The sequence below is a fragment of the Aulonocara sp. 'chitande type north' Nkhata Bay genome, linkage group LG11 (assembly GCF_057382095.1).
Source record: "Aulonocara sp. 'chitande type north' Nkhata Bay isolate Kocher_YH1m ecotype deep benthic linkage group LG11, A_spYH_male_GT1.1, whole genome shotgun sequence".
Lineage (NCBI taxonomy): Eukaryota > Metazoa > Chordata > Actinopteri > Cichliformes > Cichlidae > Aulonocara > Aulonocara sp. 'chitande type north' Nkhata Bay.
The window spans coordinates 3,231,735-3,245,892 of NC_141354.1; the positions used below are offsets into that span (position 1 = coordinate 3,231,735).

At 44.8% G+C, this 14,158-nt stretch overlaps 1 protein-coding gene across 4 annotated transcripts in view; it reads right to left on the reverse strand.

Moving 5' to 3' along the window:
* enpp2 (ectonucleotide pyrophosphatase/phosphodiesterase 2) overlaps nt 1-14,158 on the reverse strand; it is a 76,578-nt gene that overhangs the window by 29,637 nt on the left and 32,783 nt on the right. For all 4 annotated transcript variants that reach the window (XM_086310211.1, XM_086310210.1, XM_086310209.1 and 1 more), the window contains exons 8-13: nt 13,092-13,211; nt 12,666-12,721; nt 6,475-6,540; nt 5,326-5,398; nt 5,107-5,215; nt 4,085-4,210 (exon numbers count right to left, since the gene is read on the reverse strand). In XM_086310211.1, coding sequence (XP_086166337.1) covers nt 4,085-4,210; nt 5,107-5,215; nt 5,326-5,398; nt 6,475-6,540; nt 12,666-12,721; nt 13,092-13,211 — 550 coding nt within the window. The remainder of the gene's footprint in view (nt 1-4,084; nt 4,211-5,106; nt 5,216-5,325; nt 5,399-6,474; nt 6,541-12,665; nt 12,722-13,091; nt 13,212-14,158) is intronic.

Here is a 14,158-nt window from a genome sequence, read left to right on the forward strand (position 1 = left end):
AAGTAAGCAAAGTAAGCAAAAGTAAGCAACAACAAGCAGTAAATGGGAAAAGCAACAAGTGCTCATTTTAACTCAGCAGTCAGAACTATTAAAACACTGCTAGAAAAAAACAAATGCACAAATTAATAAAAATAAAATAAAAAAATAAAAAAAACACCCAGCACGCCCCTGCGGGCGGTTTATCCTTCAAGCTCGGGTCCTCTACCAGAGGCCTGGGAGCTTGAGGGTCCTGCGCAGTATCTTAGCTGTTCCCAGGACTGCGCTCTTCTGGACAGAGATCTCCGATGTTATTCCCGGGATCTGCTGGAGCCACTCGCCTAGCTTGGGAGTCACCGCACCTAGTGCTCCGATTACCACGGGGACCACCGTTACCTTCACCCTCCACATCCTCTCGAGCTCTTCTCTGAGCCCTTGGTATTTCTCGTGTTCCTTCTTCCTGATATTGCTGTCATTCGGAACCGCTACATCGATCACTACGGCCGTCTTCTTCTGTTTGTCTACCACCACTATGTCCGGTTGGTTAGCCACCACCATTTTGTCCGTCTGTATCTGGAAGTCCCACAGGATCTTAGCTCGGTCATTCTCCACCACCCTTGGGGGCATCTCCCATTTTGACCTCGGGACTTCCAGGTTATACTCGGCACAGATGTTCCTGTACACTATGCCGGCCACTTGGTTATGGCGTTCCATGTATGCCTTGCCTGCTAGCATCTTGCACCCTGCTGTTATGTGCTGGATTGTCTCTGGGGCATCTTTACACAGCCTGCACCTGGGGTCTTGCCTGGTGTGATAGACCCCAGCCTCTATGGATCTTGTGCTCAGAGCTTGTTCTTGTGCTGCCATGATTAGTGCCTCTGTGCTGTCTTTCAGTCCAGCTTTGTCCAGCCACTGGTAGGATTTCTGGATATCAGCCACCTCCTCTATCTGCCGGTGGTACATACCGTGCAGGGGCCTGTCCTTCCATGATGGTTCCTCGTCTCCCTCCTCTTTCTTGGGTTTCTGCTGCCTGAGGTATTCACTGAGCACTCGGTCAGTTGGGGCCATCTTCCCAATGTATTCTTGGATGTTCCTTGTCTCATCCTGGACTGTGGTGCTGACACTCACCAGTCCCCGGCCCCCTTCCTTCCGCTTAGCGTACAACCTCAGGGTGCTGGACTTGGGGTGAAACCCTCCATGCATGGTAAGGAGCTTTCTTGTCTTTATGTCAGTGGCTTCTATCTCCTCCTTTGGCCAGCCTATTACCCCAGCAGGGTACCTGATCACGGGCAGGGCGTACGTGTTGATGGCCCGGATCTTGTTCTTACCATTCAGCTGACTCCTCAGGACTTGCCTGACCCTCTGCAGGTACTTGGTGGTTGCAGCTTTTCTAGCGGCCTCTTCATGGTTCCCATTCGCCTGCGGGATCCCCAAGTACTTGTAACTGTCCTCTATGTCTGCAATGTTGCCTTCTGGTAGTTCAATCCCCTCAGTTCTGACTACCTTCCCTCTCTTTGTTACCATCCGACTACACTTCTCCAGTCCGAACGACATTCCAATGTCATTGCTGTATAGCCTGGTAGTGTGGATCAGTGAATCGATGTCTCGTTCACTCTTGGCATACAGCTTGATGTCATCCATGTACAGGAGGTGGCTGACAACTGCTCCGTTCCGTAGTCGGTATCCGTAGCCAGTCTTGTTAATGATCTCACTGAGGGGGTTCAGGCCTATGCAGAACAGCAGTGGGGACAGAGGTTGTTTTTTCCTTTTGTGGAACAACAGAGCTTCAGGAGGTGCAGGGGCCTTCTTGAACCCCTAACGGTGCGTTCACACCGAACATGATAGACATCCCTAGCTGGTCGCGTGCACATTGACCAACACGAATTGGTCGCGCTTCAAAATATGCAATTTTCACGCGTGTGAAGCGGAAATGTGGGAGGAAGTAGTGCCAGACGGTATGTTTGCAAGATGGCAGCTGTTGATCGTTTGAAGAGAGAGTCTCCCTTCTCTATTTACTGTGGAGAGCAGCGGCGTAAAGGACGTCCTCGCCATACCTGGGTCCATCAGGTCCTCCAGAGGCGTGAGCAGTTTGGTGAGCTCCAGGAGCTGCGTCTGGATGACGACCGCTTTCAGCGGTACCACTGTCTTTCACTCGCCCAGTTTGAGGAGCTGCTGTCCCGCGTCGGTCCCAGCATCGCCGCCTAAACACCAACTACAGGCATTCAATCCCACCTGCAGAGCGCCTGTTCATCTGCCTGCGGTGTGTTTAACACGGTAGTCCTTTATTGATATCTGTGCTAATATATGCTCATTTGAAGTCCCAGTGACGTCCCCACAACGGCTCTGAGCCACTCACAAACCTCTAAAGAGCGTTCCTGCCTTTTTAAAGTTTTCTTAATAAATGGAGCTTGCCTCCAAAATAAACTAACCTCTCTTTATTCTCTTAAATAATCGGTCTCCACTATGTTCCTATATAGTAGTTTATTTTTTCATTAGTATGATATGAAATCAATTCTACATGTTTCAAGTTGTGTGCCAGTATTTGCTGTGTAGTAGAACTGAGACATTAGTCATTACAAAACGTTATTTGAAATAATATTAAACTTCTCGGTGGAGAAAGCAGCTGGTGTCGTACAGCTCCGGGTGATTTGCTACGGCGTTGATGAGCCTTTCCTCCATATTGTTAATGGCTTTGGCTGGGCCCGCCACTTTGAACTAGGTCAGAGCATCACGTCACCAGGCTCCTGATTGGTTGTCGCAGTGCGACTTGAAGCTGGAGTTCAGATTCGCGGTAGATGCGATACGCGTGAATGAACAAAATGCACCACACAAACTGCCGCGCGTATTTCTATTCGCACTTCAAACGCGTCAGTCGTGCTACTTGCTCGTTTTCGCGACGCAAATCTGCTTCTGAATTTTCGCGGGACCCCCAGTCGCGCTTCATCGCGCTCCTCCATTGACTTTACATGTAAACCTGACGCTCTGGTCGCGTCTGTCGCGTTCAGTGTGCACCGTAACACTGCCTCTCTAACCTAAAGCTTCAATTCTGGGCCCATTGTTATTTTCTTTCTGCATTCTTCCTTTAGCTCTCAACCTAATTCAATGTATTTACAACTGTCACTTTAGGAGATATATATTGTAAGCTGGCATTCAGCTCTATATGTCTTTAACCGTCACCAGTTGGGCAGGCTGTGCACCCTACTCCATCGTTTAACCTGGATACGTGACCGGAGCTTTAGCACTGACCTCATTCTAAATGTAAACACAGCTGAGACCATGATTACAGCTCTGCTGTATCGTGAAATCATTCATCTTGCTTCTTCTTTTATTCCTCTGTGGCTAAAATCTTTCTCTCGATCCCATTTCCTTCTTTTAAGGAACATTTCTAAACTACGACACATGGTCTCCGCGGCTGAACTGGAGAAAATAATTCTTGCATTTGTGTCATCGTGCTTAGATTACTGTGATGTCCTGTTGACCTGCCCAGATAAATCATTTCTTGCACGTTTCTGAGCAATATTAAAAGCTGCAGCCATTCTAGTAGCAAACCTGCATCACTCCTATTTTATATCCTTTACATCAGCTCCCTGAAGATTCATTATAAAATTCTTGTACTTACATATGACGCACTGAACGGCTCAAGGCTGCCCACTACACAAACTGCTGCTCGCACTGTTTGATCACAGGCTCTCTGCAGTCTGTGGCACTAAGACTGTGGATCCTGTGACAGCTCAGATTAGCTGACTCTGTCCTTCGAAGCAGATCTAAACCTCCCTGTTTCAACAGGCTCTTTGTTGAGACTTGGACTGATTGGAACTTCTTACTTAACCACCTTTTACTTTTTTTCTGTGTCTCGACTGGATGTTACCGTCATTTTCATCTTTATTTTTTCTACTTTGATGTTCAGCACTTTGTGACTCCTAGCCTGTGCAGAATACTTTCTAAATAAACTTTACTGACTTATTCACTAAGAGAGACTGCGTACACTCCCAGTGAGATCACATGAGACACTTATTTCTCAACCACAGTTATTTTTTCATGTTTGCTGAACAAAAGTGAGAATAAGAGTGAAAAGAAACACAACAAAGACGCCAACTTGACTTCTTACATTTCCTGTTGTTGGGCTGTCTGGAGCGTATTCTGCCTACGGACCCAGGGACGAGGATGATGTCATCAACGCTGGTCATATAGTTACTGAGGAACTCGGTGCGATCGCAGTGGGCCTCTTCCATACCTGTGAACATGTGGGAATGTGAGCAGCTGAAGCCAAAAACCAAGTTCATGCTCCAACAGCTCATTCCAGTTTGGGTCCGGTTTCTAATCACTGGACTAAAGATTGTAAGTAAACCTGGTGGAAACTTACCTGCCCTGATTATTATTGTCACCATACATATCTCAGCTGTAGCTACGTGATATAACATTTAATGTGGGAAACTTTAGTGTGTTGGTCAGAGTGAAAGGTTAAGATCAGCTGATGTAATTGCTAGGTCCCATCAGCTGACGGCTTTTAATGTCCTCTACACGTCTAATTAGCTGTGAGCGAAATAATGTTTTGACCCCTGCTGAGTTTGTAAGTTTTGTAAACTAACATAAAAATTAGAGACTGTTCATTTCAAGTGATCAAAATTACAAATGCAGGAGAGGAACATACAATCACTTCTTCCACTTGTATAGGCTGCGCTATTTAAGCTGCTGGTCTGCAGTTGATGAGCAACTTCACCCCACTCCTCCTTTCAATCTGAATACAGCATGTACTGCTCGTTCACTGTGGCTTACACACAGCAAGCAGAAGGCAAAAGTGTCCACTGTTATTTCATTTCCTCACAAGAACTAATGTGAATGATTCCTGAAGAGTTCAGATCTTCGGCTGGTTATCTGTCTCAGGTGATTACATTAACTGTTTTAATGTGTATCACCTGCGTTCACTTGACCTTCCCTGTGCGTATTTAATCTGTGTTCCACCGTTAGCCCTGTGTCTTAGTCACTGGTAGTCACGCAACTGGAATGAAGCAATGTTATTCTGTATAAGCTTCTGCTTCACAGATGCTGCTGTGCGTGCTGAACATGCCTGCAGTCCTCAAGCATGTAATACCTCCGCACACACCTGTGCTGGTGTGTGTGTGTCCGTACCGTGATCCCCGACCAGGACGATGTTGACACAGCGGTGCAGTTTCATCTGCTTGAGTCCATCCATGAGCTGGCCAATAATTTTGTCAACCATCCTCAGAGAGATGTTCAGCTAGAGCACACAGAGCGAGTCATCCTCCAAACAAACATTTTGGATGTTCCTTTACTGCATGCTTTCCACAAACATGCCACAAGACGTTTGTGCAGATACAGAGTACTTACATCAGTGCTCATGGGCCCCGTTTTGTGTGCGTATATGTCCGGCTGCTCAGAGTGCATGGCGTAAACATAAGGCCTGCAACAAAAGGTGAGTCAAAGTCGACTTCTAGTGGAAGTAACATCAAGAAATAAAGTTTCCAGAGGCTGGTTTGGACTCTTGTGATCCAGCTGCCAACATGGTGAATATCTCACATAGAAAAATAGGTTTTACTGCACACCCTTCTCCTGAGCTGTTTAACAGGTAACAATTAGCAAAGAAATAACCCAAAAAACAACTATTTAATATACTGTTATTGGCCGGATACTGACAACAAACAGATATAACCAATGCCACCGACTGCTATGTTATTTAGGTGATGTTAAAACTTGTTGTTTTTTCATTTTTAGCTATCAGGCAAACTCACCTTCAGCCAGCATTACTCACCAGCTCGTTAAGCAGAGCAACAGAAATGAGCACTGAATGGAGAAATGACTCCAACTTTTATTTAAATGAAAAACGATTGTTTCCACACTTAGTTTGAGCTTAAAGTGCTAGAACATTATATTAACGTTGGCTGATAATAACGATGTTTGCGTAGATGTTTCCTTCTTTAAGGTCACAGGCTTTTTGGTCAAAATCTGTAACTGTAGCTCTTATTACTTAATTTAGGTTGTAACAAAGTGTAACAAAGTGAGGCAAACTGGCAAGGAAAAGAAAAGAAAATGGCAAGAAGAGAGTGAAGTCATCCTGTCATCCTTTAAAGGTATCCAGGCAAATTTCAAGTTTGGGGAGGAGCTAAACAAACCATGAAACCCGTGAGCTGAAAGCCCCGGTTTCAGACTGCTTGAAAAGCTTTCCACACTTGGCACTTTATGATGTCAGCAAGAGCAGATATCCCTCAGATATACATCAGAGAACTCTTATGCACAAGTGGCAGCCAATCAGAAGAAAGCTCATTTAAAGGACTCAAAGGAGCTAAAACGGTTTGTTTTGGACATTCGATGAACTGAGGGTCCCGCTGTGGTACGTATCCACTGCATGGAGCTATTCTACTTTACATCAGTGTCACTTTCTCTGTCTCGATTAATTAAAGAGGGAACAAGCAGTTCCAAATGTCAAAGAAAATGAAAAGGAAGGTAAGAAGATGTAACACAATCAAACATACAGCTCACCTTTCTCCTTCAGGGAGGTGAAGCCACTGCAGCATAGTCAGTATCCTCCTCTCCAAAGGGATGGCACTGGAACACACACACACACACACACACACACACACACACACACACACACACACACACACACACACACTGAAGACTACGATCTACGATGTCTGCACAGTCTCCAGCTGGCTCATCACCTGGAGCAGCTCCCTCACCTGCTCGCTGTTCGCTGGAGTCGAGCTCCAAGCCATTTATGGTACAGGTCTGTCACACATGCTAGAAGATGCTGAACTCCATCACTCTGCTTACAAAGATCTGTACGCTTTGCCTCATTGTCCTGTGAAAATCTCAGTCTCGCTGAGCTGAAACCAGATGGGGCGCTGTGTGAACCTATCAGGCTGTCCTTTTCTTTGTTTCTGTTACAGGAAAAATGTTTCTATGTTTCTTTACCTTCTTTTAAATGTGCAAGCATGCCCTTTTGTCTATGGTTAGATTAGTTTAGAATTATCTTTTTAGACTTTCTCAGCAAAGACATACTGTTTTGGGACATATTGTTTTAGATTGTTTTATCTCTCACAGCCTTCTCCCAGCTCTCTGCTGACGAGACTAGCGCCACATATGGAGTTGTTTATTTTATTTGTTTTGTATTTTCTTATCCTGTTCTCACTGTCTTTCCTATAAAAATTACCAAGCCACTGTGCATGGTGTGAGTTGTTCTTAGCAGCTCACCCGTGTACACGTTTGATAAAGAAAGTAACTTTGTCTCATTGTGTCTTTATTTCTCCTGGGTTTTTTTACAGAGTTTTCCCCCAACAGTTTCTTAGCTCGGTCCTTCTCAAAGTCTCGCTGTGCTCGTGTACTCGCAGTGGGTTCACAGAGCCTCCACCCAACAACTAATGGTGAGATCTGTCCTTATAGTAAGAGCTCTAACATGAGCTGTGCTTAATTGTTGATTTCCAAACTCAGGTGAACTTTTCCTCTGAAGCGCACTGAATTCTTACCCTCAGGAGAGCCAGCTTCATACCAGCAGGCAGGGTTATGCCATATATGGATCAGTAGAGTATTTGAACACAGCTACACAGCACAATTTATGGTGTCAAGAGCAACATACCGACATGTTAATATGCCACTCCTCACGCATGTACAGTCTTGCTCTGTTTCGCATTATTGACTTTCGCCTTCTCTTCCCTGTAGCTTGTGTTTTGTGCTCGATCTCTATATGCTACTCTTTCCCCTCCAAACCGGTCATGGCAGATGGCTGCCTCTGCCTGAGCCTGCCAGAGGTTTCTTCCTGTCAAAAGGGAGTTTTACCTTCCTGCTGTCACCAAGTGCTGCTCATAAGGGGCTGTCTAATTGTCTGGGTTGTCTCTTTAATACTGTGGGGTCTTTACATTGCAGTATAAAGTGCTTTGAGGTGACTAACATTACAGCCTGTATTTTAGAGAAGGGCAAAGTGTGTCTCAGCATCTAATGCACCGACCAAGCTGCTGGCTGTCATAGAGTCCACAGCTGTCAGCTATCAGGTCTGAGACGAAGCCCGGATGTGTGACACACGGTGGGAGTGGGTGTGAGTGTGGGGGAACAGCAACCTGTGGTCGCACAGTTGTAACACTTTACAGCAGGCATTTCTCTCCCTGTCTGCTGCCTTCCTGTATTTTTGTCGATGCTAACATTTTCAGTTCTGTCCCTCACACCTCCCACTGGGTTTTTGGTGCACTCCCACTCGTTTTCTGTGCCCGTGGTTAGTTTGAGGACCTCCCAAAAAGCTGAACCCAACACAGACTTTGAAACAGGCAGCCAGACAATCCCTGGTCCCTGTTACTATCCCAGGGCCCATAGCGTTGCTGCTAAATCATCACAGAGGTGTGGACTCGAGTCACATGACTTGGACTCGAGTCAGACTCGAGTCATTAATTTTATGACTTTAGACTTGACTTGAAAAAATGTTCTAAGACTTGTGACTTGACTTGGACTTTTACACCAATGACTTGGGACTTGAATTGGACTTGAACCGGTTTACTTGAAAAGACTTGATATTTTACCCCAAATATAAAATTTAACATGCATATTATATAGAGATTGAAAATGTGACGTCATTCACGGGTAGAACCGCAAAGGATTCTGGGAACTCGTGGCAAGAGGTACTAGCGCACGCAGGCTTTCAATTAAAATCAGTTATACAGCGATAAAAAGAAACACAAAAATGTCAAGAAGCCGTTGTATTATTAACTGCAATAGCCGGTCGCATGACAGCCACGGGAAGCCGACGGGTAAAGAGATCGGTTGTTATCGGATTACGTCGTTGAAGAGAAATTGTTCAGCCATGTTTCCGAAGTAACAAAGAGGCGACTGGATTGCAGCCATTCAAAGACCAAATATAACGTCCCAGAACACTCCAGCTCACAGGTTAGTCTGCTCCAAGCATTTACACGAAGGTCAGTGTTTTTTAGTAGTTAATACGTCATTTTCATAACATAATTGGTGATATAGGTTACAAGCAAGTCTGGCGCTGAACAGAAATTGTCGCGCTATGCTCCTTTATTTATTGTGCATAAATAGTGAATTGTCCTGACACAATATTGTGTTTCGCTTCTGTTATTATGGTACATTGACAAAAACATATACTTTTATTCACAGGATAAAACAGGTTTTTTGTATCACTAATTGCCCAGTACGATTACAGCATACAATATTATTGTCACTGCTACATTTCTGTGATGCTACCAGAAATTATTTCCACTACTAATTAATTACCGTTGAGCTCAAAGGTCCTATTAATAAACGGTTAAGGAATGTGTATTTATGAAGACGATTTGTGAGACTGGTAAACTTATGATACGTACGATGGTCTTTCGTTCTACACGGTGCATTTCAAGGTCCTGTACCCATCCGTCGGTAAACTGTACCTGGGCTTGTTGCAGTGACCTGAAGTTACTAAACTTCATGAGTGTATGCACTCACTCCAAGAACCGTATAATTATAAATATGCATATAAATGTGCTAAGATGAGATAGCTGACTTCATCTAACTAGCAAATTTTGTCCAGGCTACGTTGGTGATACAGTTTTTTTTAATATGTATGATATTTTTGTCATGCGGTCCTACAACCGCATCCAAGAATAACATGCAGCTTATCTCAGAACTGTCGGTGAAAATTATTCTTGGAGCTAGGTTTAATTGAGCTGCATTTTAAAGAGGTGCAATTTGTGTATATTTTCTAAGTTCACTATTTTGTCATGTGTTGAGAAAAACACAGATTTTAAAATTACATGGTCTAAGATTTACATTTAGCATAACTGCAACATTATTTTTTCGTTGTTTTTTTTTTTTAAAGACTCGAAAGGACTTGAAATTCAAAGTTTCAGACTTGTGACTTGACTCGGACTTTTACACCAGTGACTTGAGACTCGACTCTGACTTGCCTGACATTACTTGAGACTTGAGGATAAAGACTTGAGACTTACTTGAGACTTGCAAAACAATGACTTGGTCCCACCTCTGAATCATCAAACTATGAAATAGGTTGTATAAAGAAGGCTTTCTCAAGCACACAGAAATCTCATATGCACTCTCCTGCCTCTTTCTCACACAGCTCTGTCACTGCCAAGTGCAAGAAAAGCAATGTAAACCAGTCTTTGGCCCCCACGGCTCTACAGAGTGGCACGTCTGCAACCCGGCTTCACAGAGGAATCCTGCGCAGTGTAAACAGGCCCATTTGCACTAATTGCTATAAAAACAGCCCACTGCCATCTCTCTGCAGAGATGTACCCCCTGTTCTGTAAAAGCCTGCTTTGCTGACAAATGTGGGCTCCTCTGAGTTGTAGGTGTAATGCAACAGCCCGAGGGAGCATGAACAGCCACATTCTGCAGTCCTGGACAGCTCTGAGGTCACTTACACACATTAACGCTAAGCATGTTTACTTAAACTCTGCAGACTTTCACTGAGCAGGTAAGGACAGCGCGACACAAGCTCAGTATTATTTGGTACCCACAGATGCAAACAACACACTAAATGACTCGAACTGTAGAGAATCATTCTTAATGTTCTTAGTTGTTCCTGAACTGAAGCCCAGCTTAACACAAACCTTTTTACTGGGTGAAAAGTTCAAAAATGTCCTATTGTTGCAGAAGTGAGCAGTTTTCTCTAAACACAGTAAACGGGCTGGTACTTCTACAACACCATTGCTCATTTACCTGAGCCTACACATAGGAAGCATCAGCAAATGATGCTTCCCCTTGGACGGGGATCAATCCACCGACATTCAGACTTTAGACGACCTGCTCTACGAGCTGAAACACAGCCACTCACAATTATGGCATCTTAAGCTATATACAGATGTTCCTGTTTGGTTGGTGAACGCTGCAGCTGCATCACAGGCTGGACATACAGTGCTAAACTTCAGTGTGGTTTAAAAACAGATGATCTACATTACTGTTGTCTAAAAGGCTGCTGGGTCTGACTGAGAAGCCAAGGCTAGGAATCATTTTTGACTGTAATAAAACTGAGATTTACTGAGTAAATATAATTATACTCATCAAGACTTGATCTGACAGACCATCAACTCAAGAAAGAGTTTACTAAGGCCACAGATCAGGAGAACTGAGGGAGCCACAGAGTCCTGTTCAGGCGAACTCCTTTTTACACCCGAGGCGTCGCCTCCTACTGGCCATTAGAAAGACTGCAGGTTAAAACATTTTGTTGTGAAGCTGGAGGTATTGGCACGCATCGCCCAGCAAATCCTTTGACCATTACGCTGTACAGGGGGTGGGACAGTAGGCGGCTATAGACAGGCATACAATGCCCATAGGAAATGTCATTGGGAGGCTGGAGAAGAACTCCAGGACACGTTTAAGTGTTTCCAACAGACAAGTGGGCAAATATTTTCCCTTTTCCAGAAACTATTAATCTGCCTTTGTTACATCTCACCAAACATTTACTAAAACTGCCACATGGTGGCAAACCACAAGAAAAATAAGATCAGATTATTACAAACAAAAGAAGAGTGTAACCACGCAGTTACTTTTAAGAAGTGTAATTAATAAGTGTGGACCATGAAGTAAAAGCAAACAGAAAAAGATAACATATAATTTCATTTGGTTTATCAAAATGAAGCACACATTAGAATCTCCATTCGTTTGCATACAAGAAGGCTGATGAGGTTTGTCCCATCTAAAGGCAACAATACAACATTTCATAGTTTAAATGATGGAACTGGAAAATCAGCCTTTGAGTGGATGATCTCTGACCTACCAGAGCTGCACGGACAGTTTGTCACAACAGACTTACCATCACACACACAGTTACATGTCAGTGATACAGAGATTTAGTGTTTGCTGCAGTTTAGCAGCTTCTCCAGATATCCATGAGCACAGAGTGAGTGAAGAACCACGAGGTGATCACTGTGTGCACGTGTTTCACTCGAATTTGACCAATACTGTAGGAGGACTAGCAGTTCTTGTAAAACTGAAACAAAATATGAAGTTGACCTTGGTCACAGTTTGACTGAAGACAACCAAGGTGATCACTGAAGCTGAGTTAGACTGAAGTCTCACCGGTCCTGTAGGAGGACAGACGGACGGGCACCGAGGGCCTCAACATGGTAAGAGCTCATTGGTTCCTCAGTCAGCGTTCATATCAAACACAGATCAAGTATGAAAAATAATTAGCAAAACTGCTGAACCGAAGTCAGCTGGTAACTTTTCACATGGATCAACAAACAGAATATATTCCAAAGGCAGTCGTGACATTCCAGCCACGGCTTTGATCAACCAAGAACTCTGTGCGTGTGTGTGTGTGTGTGTGTGTGCGTGTGTGTGTGCGTGTGTGTGTGTGTGTGTGTGTGTGCGTGTGTGTGTGTGCGTGTGTGTGTGCGTGTGTGTGCGTGTGTGTGTGTGTGTGCGTGTGTGTGTGTGTGCGCGTGCGTGTGTGTGTGTGCGTGTGTGTGCGTGTGCGTGCGTGTGTGTGCGTGTGTGTGCGTGTGCGTGCGTGTGTGTGTGCGTGCGTGTGTGTGTGCGCGTGCGTGTGTGTGTGTGTGTGTGTGCGTGTGTGTGTGTGTGTGTGCGTGTGTGTGTGCGCGTGCGTGTGTGTGTGCGCGTGCGCGTGTGTGTGTGTGTGTGTGTGCGTGCGTGTGTGTGTGTGTGCGTGCGTGTGTGTGTGTGTGTGTGTGTGTGTGTGTGTGTGTGCGTGTGTGTGTGTGCAGACTTACACAGGCCAGAAGAAGGTAGCAGCCTTCACTCCTTGTCCTTGCGCTGTGATCCAGATCTAAACAAAGGTCTCAGTATTTATCAGGCCAACACAGATTATTAGGATGCTGCTGTAACACAAACAGTAACATGAGTGCGAGGAAGCCAAGCTCATAAACTGCAGCATGAAGGTGATCCCAGTGTGTGAAGGCACCGGCGTCTATTAGTCCACCTGACACTAACGCCTGTACAGCAGATTGCTGACGCACATCAATTACTTTTTAATATGCTAACAGTGCTGGAATGCTCCTTATCGACTCTTTAGCTCAAATTTGAGTAAATCTACAGCTGATTTCAGTCACTCCAGCCTCTGCTCTGACTGATTTGTCCTTCCACTTGTGTAGTCGACTCTAAAAGAAAAGCTCTTGCTGTTTCCTGGCAGTACTTACTGGCTGTCCTCCCCACCAGCGGTGATTGAGCTTCTCTCGGCCTCTCAGGGTGAAGATTGCATGAAACCCTGGGTCATACATGGAGTTTCCAACGATGCCATGAGACTCCGGGTAAAGCCCCTTGGACAGAATCAAACCATTATGTTTCGGTCAGTAATGTTTGCTGTCTCACGCTAAATAAGAGGAAGCCTCGAAATCCTGCCTTATCTAAGGCTTGGTCTCAAATTTCAGCAGTGATGTTGTTCCAAAGGCATCACACAGAGCACAAAAAACAATACCTCTGCACCCAAAGACCTCTCCAAAAACAGCTCATCGACAGGATGCCTGTAAATTTAACGCCTATAGTGAAATGCAGTCGCTTACATCTGTATGATCAGGACACAATTATTGCCCCCTTTGAAATGTAAAATCTGTCTGAAAATGCATTTTAACAGAGCAAGGATAACAAAAACAAGAAATTAGTTTAGACTTAAGAAAAGAATTGTTGATGTTCACAAACCAGGAGATGGATGTACAAAGTTAGCACAGTTTCCAAGTGTCACGAGCTGGAGTGAGGACTGTCATCGAGAAAGACAGTACAGAAGAAGCCTGACAGAGGTGGGAGGTGAAACAAAGGCTGAGAGATGTGTTTAAAGACCCCGGAGCAACAAGACACTAATGAATGAGTTAGCCATGTGAGGAAGTGCAGTCTCAAAGAAGACGATCCTGAACAGGAACTGACTGTGAGGCTGCAGACCAAGGAAAACCCAAGCCAGACTGAAGTATGCCAAGAACAACCTGGAAAAAGACTATGCCTGCTGGAAGGGCATTCTTTGGTGAGATGCGACAAAACTAGAGGACTGAGGTCACAGAGATGCTGCTGAAGTTTGAAGAAAGAAGGGAGAGACGTGCAAGCCAAAGAACACCGTCTCCACAGTGAAACACGGTGGTGGGAGCATCGCTTCAGTGCGTCTGGAACTGGTAATCTGGTCAAGGTGGAAGGAGCCAAGATGAAAGAAGGATTTGTGAAGACTTTAAAGAAAATGTCAAGCAGCCAGCGACAAAACTGGGTCTGGGTTTATATTGTT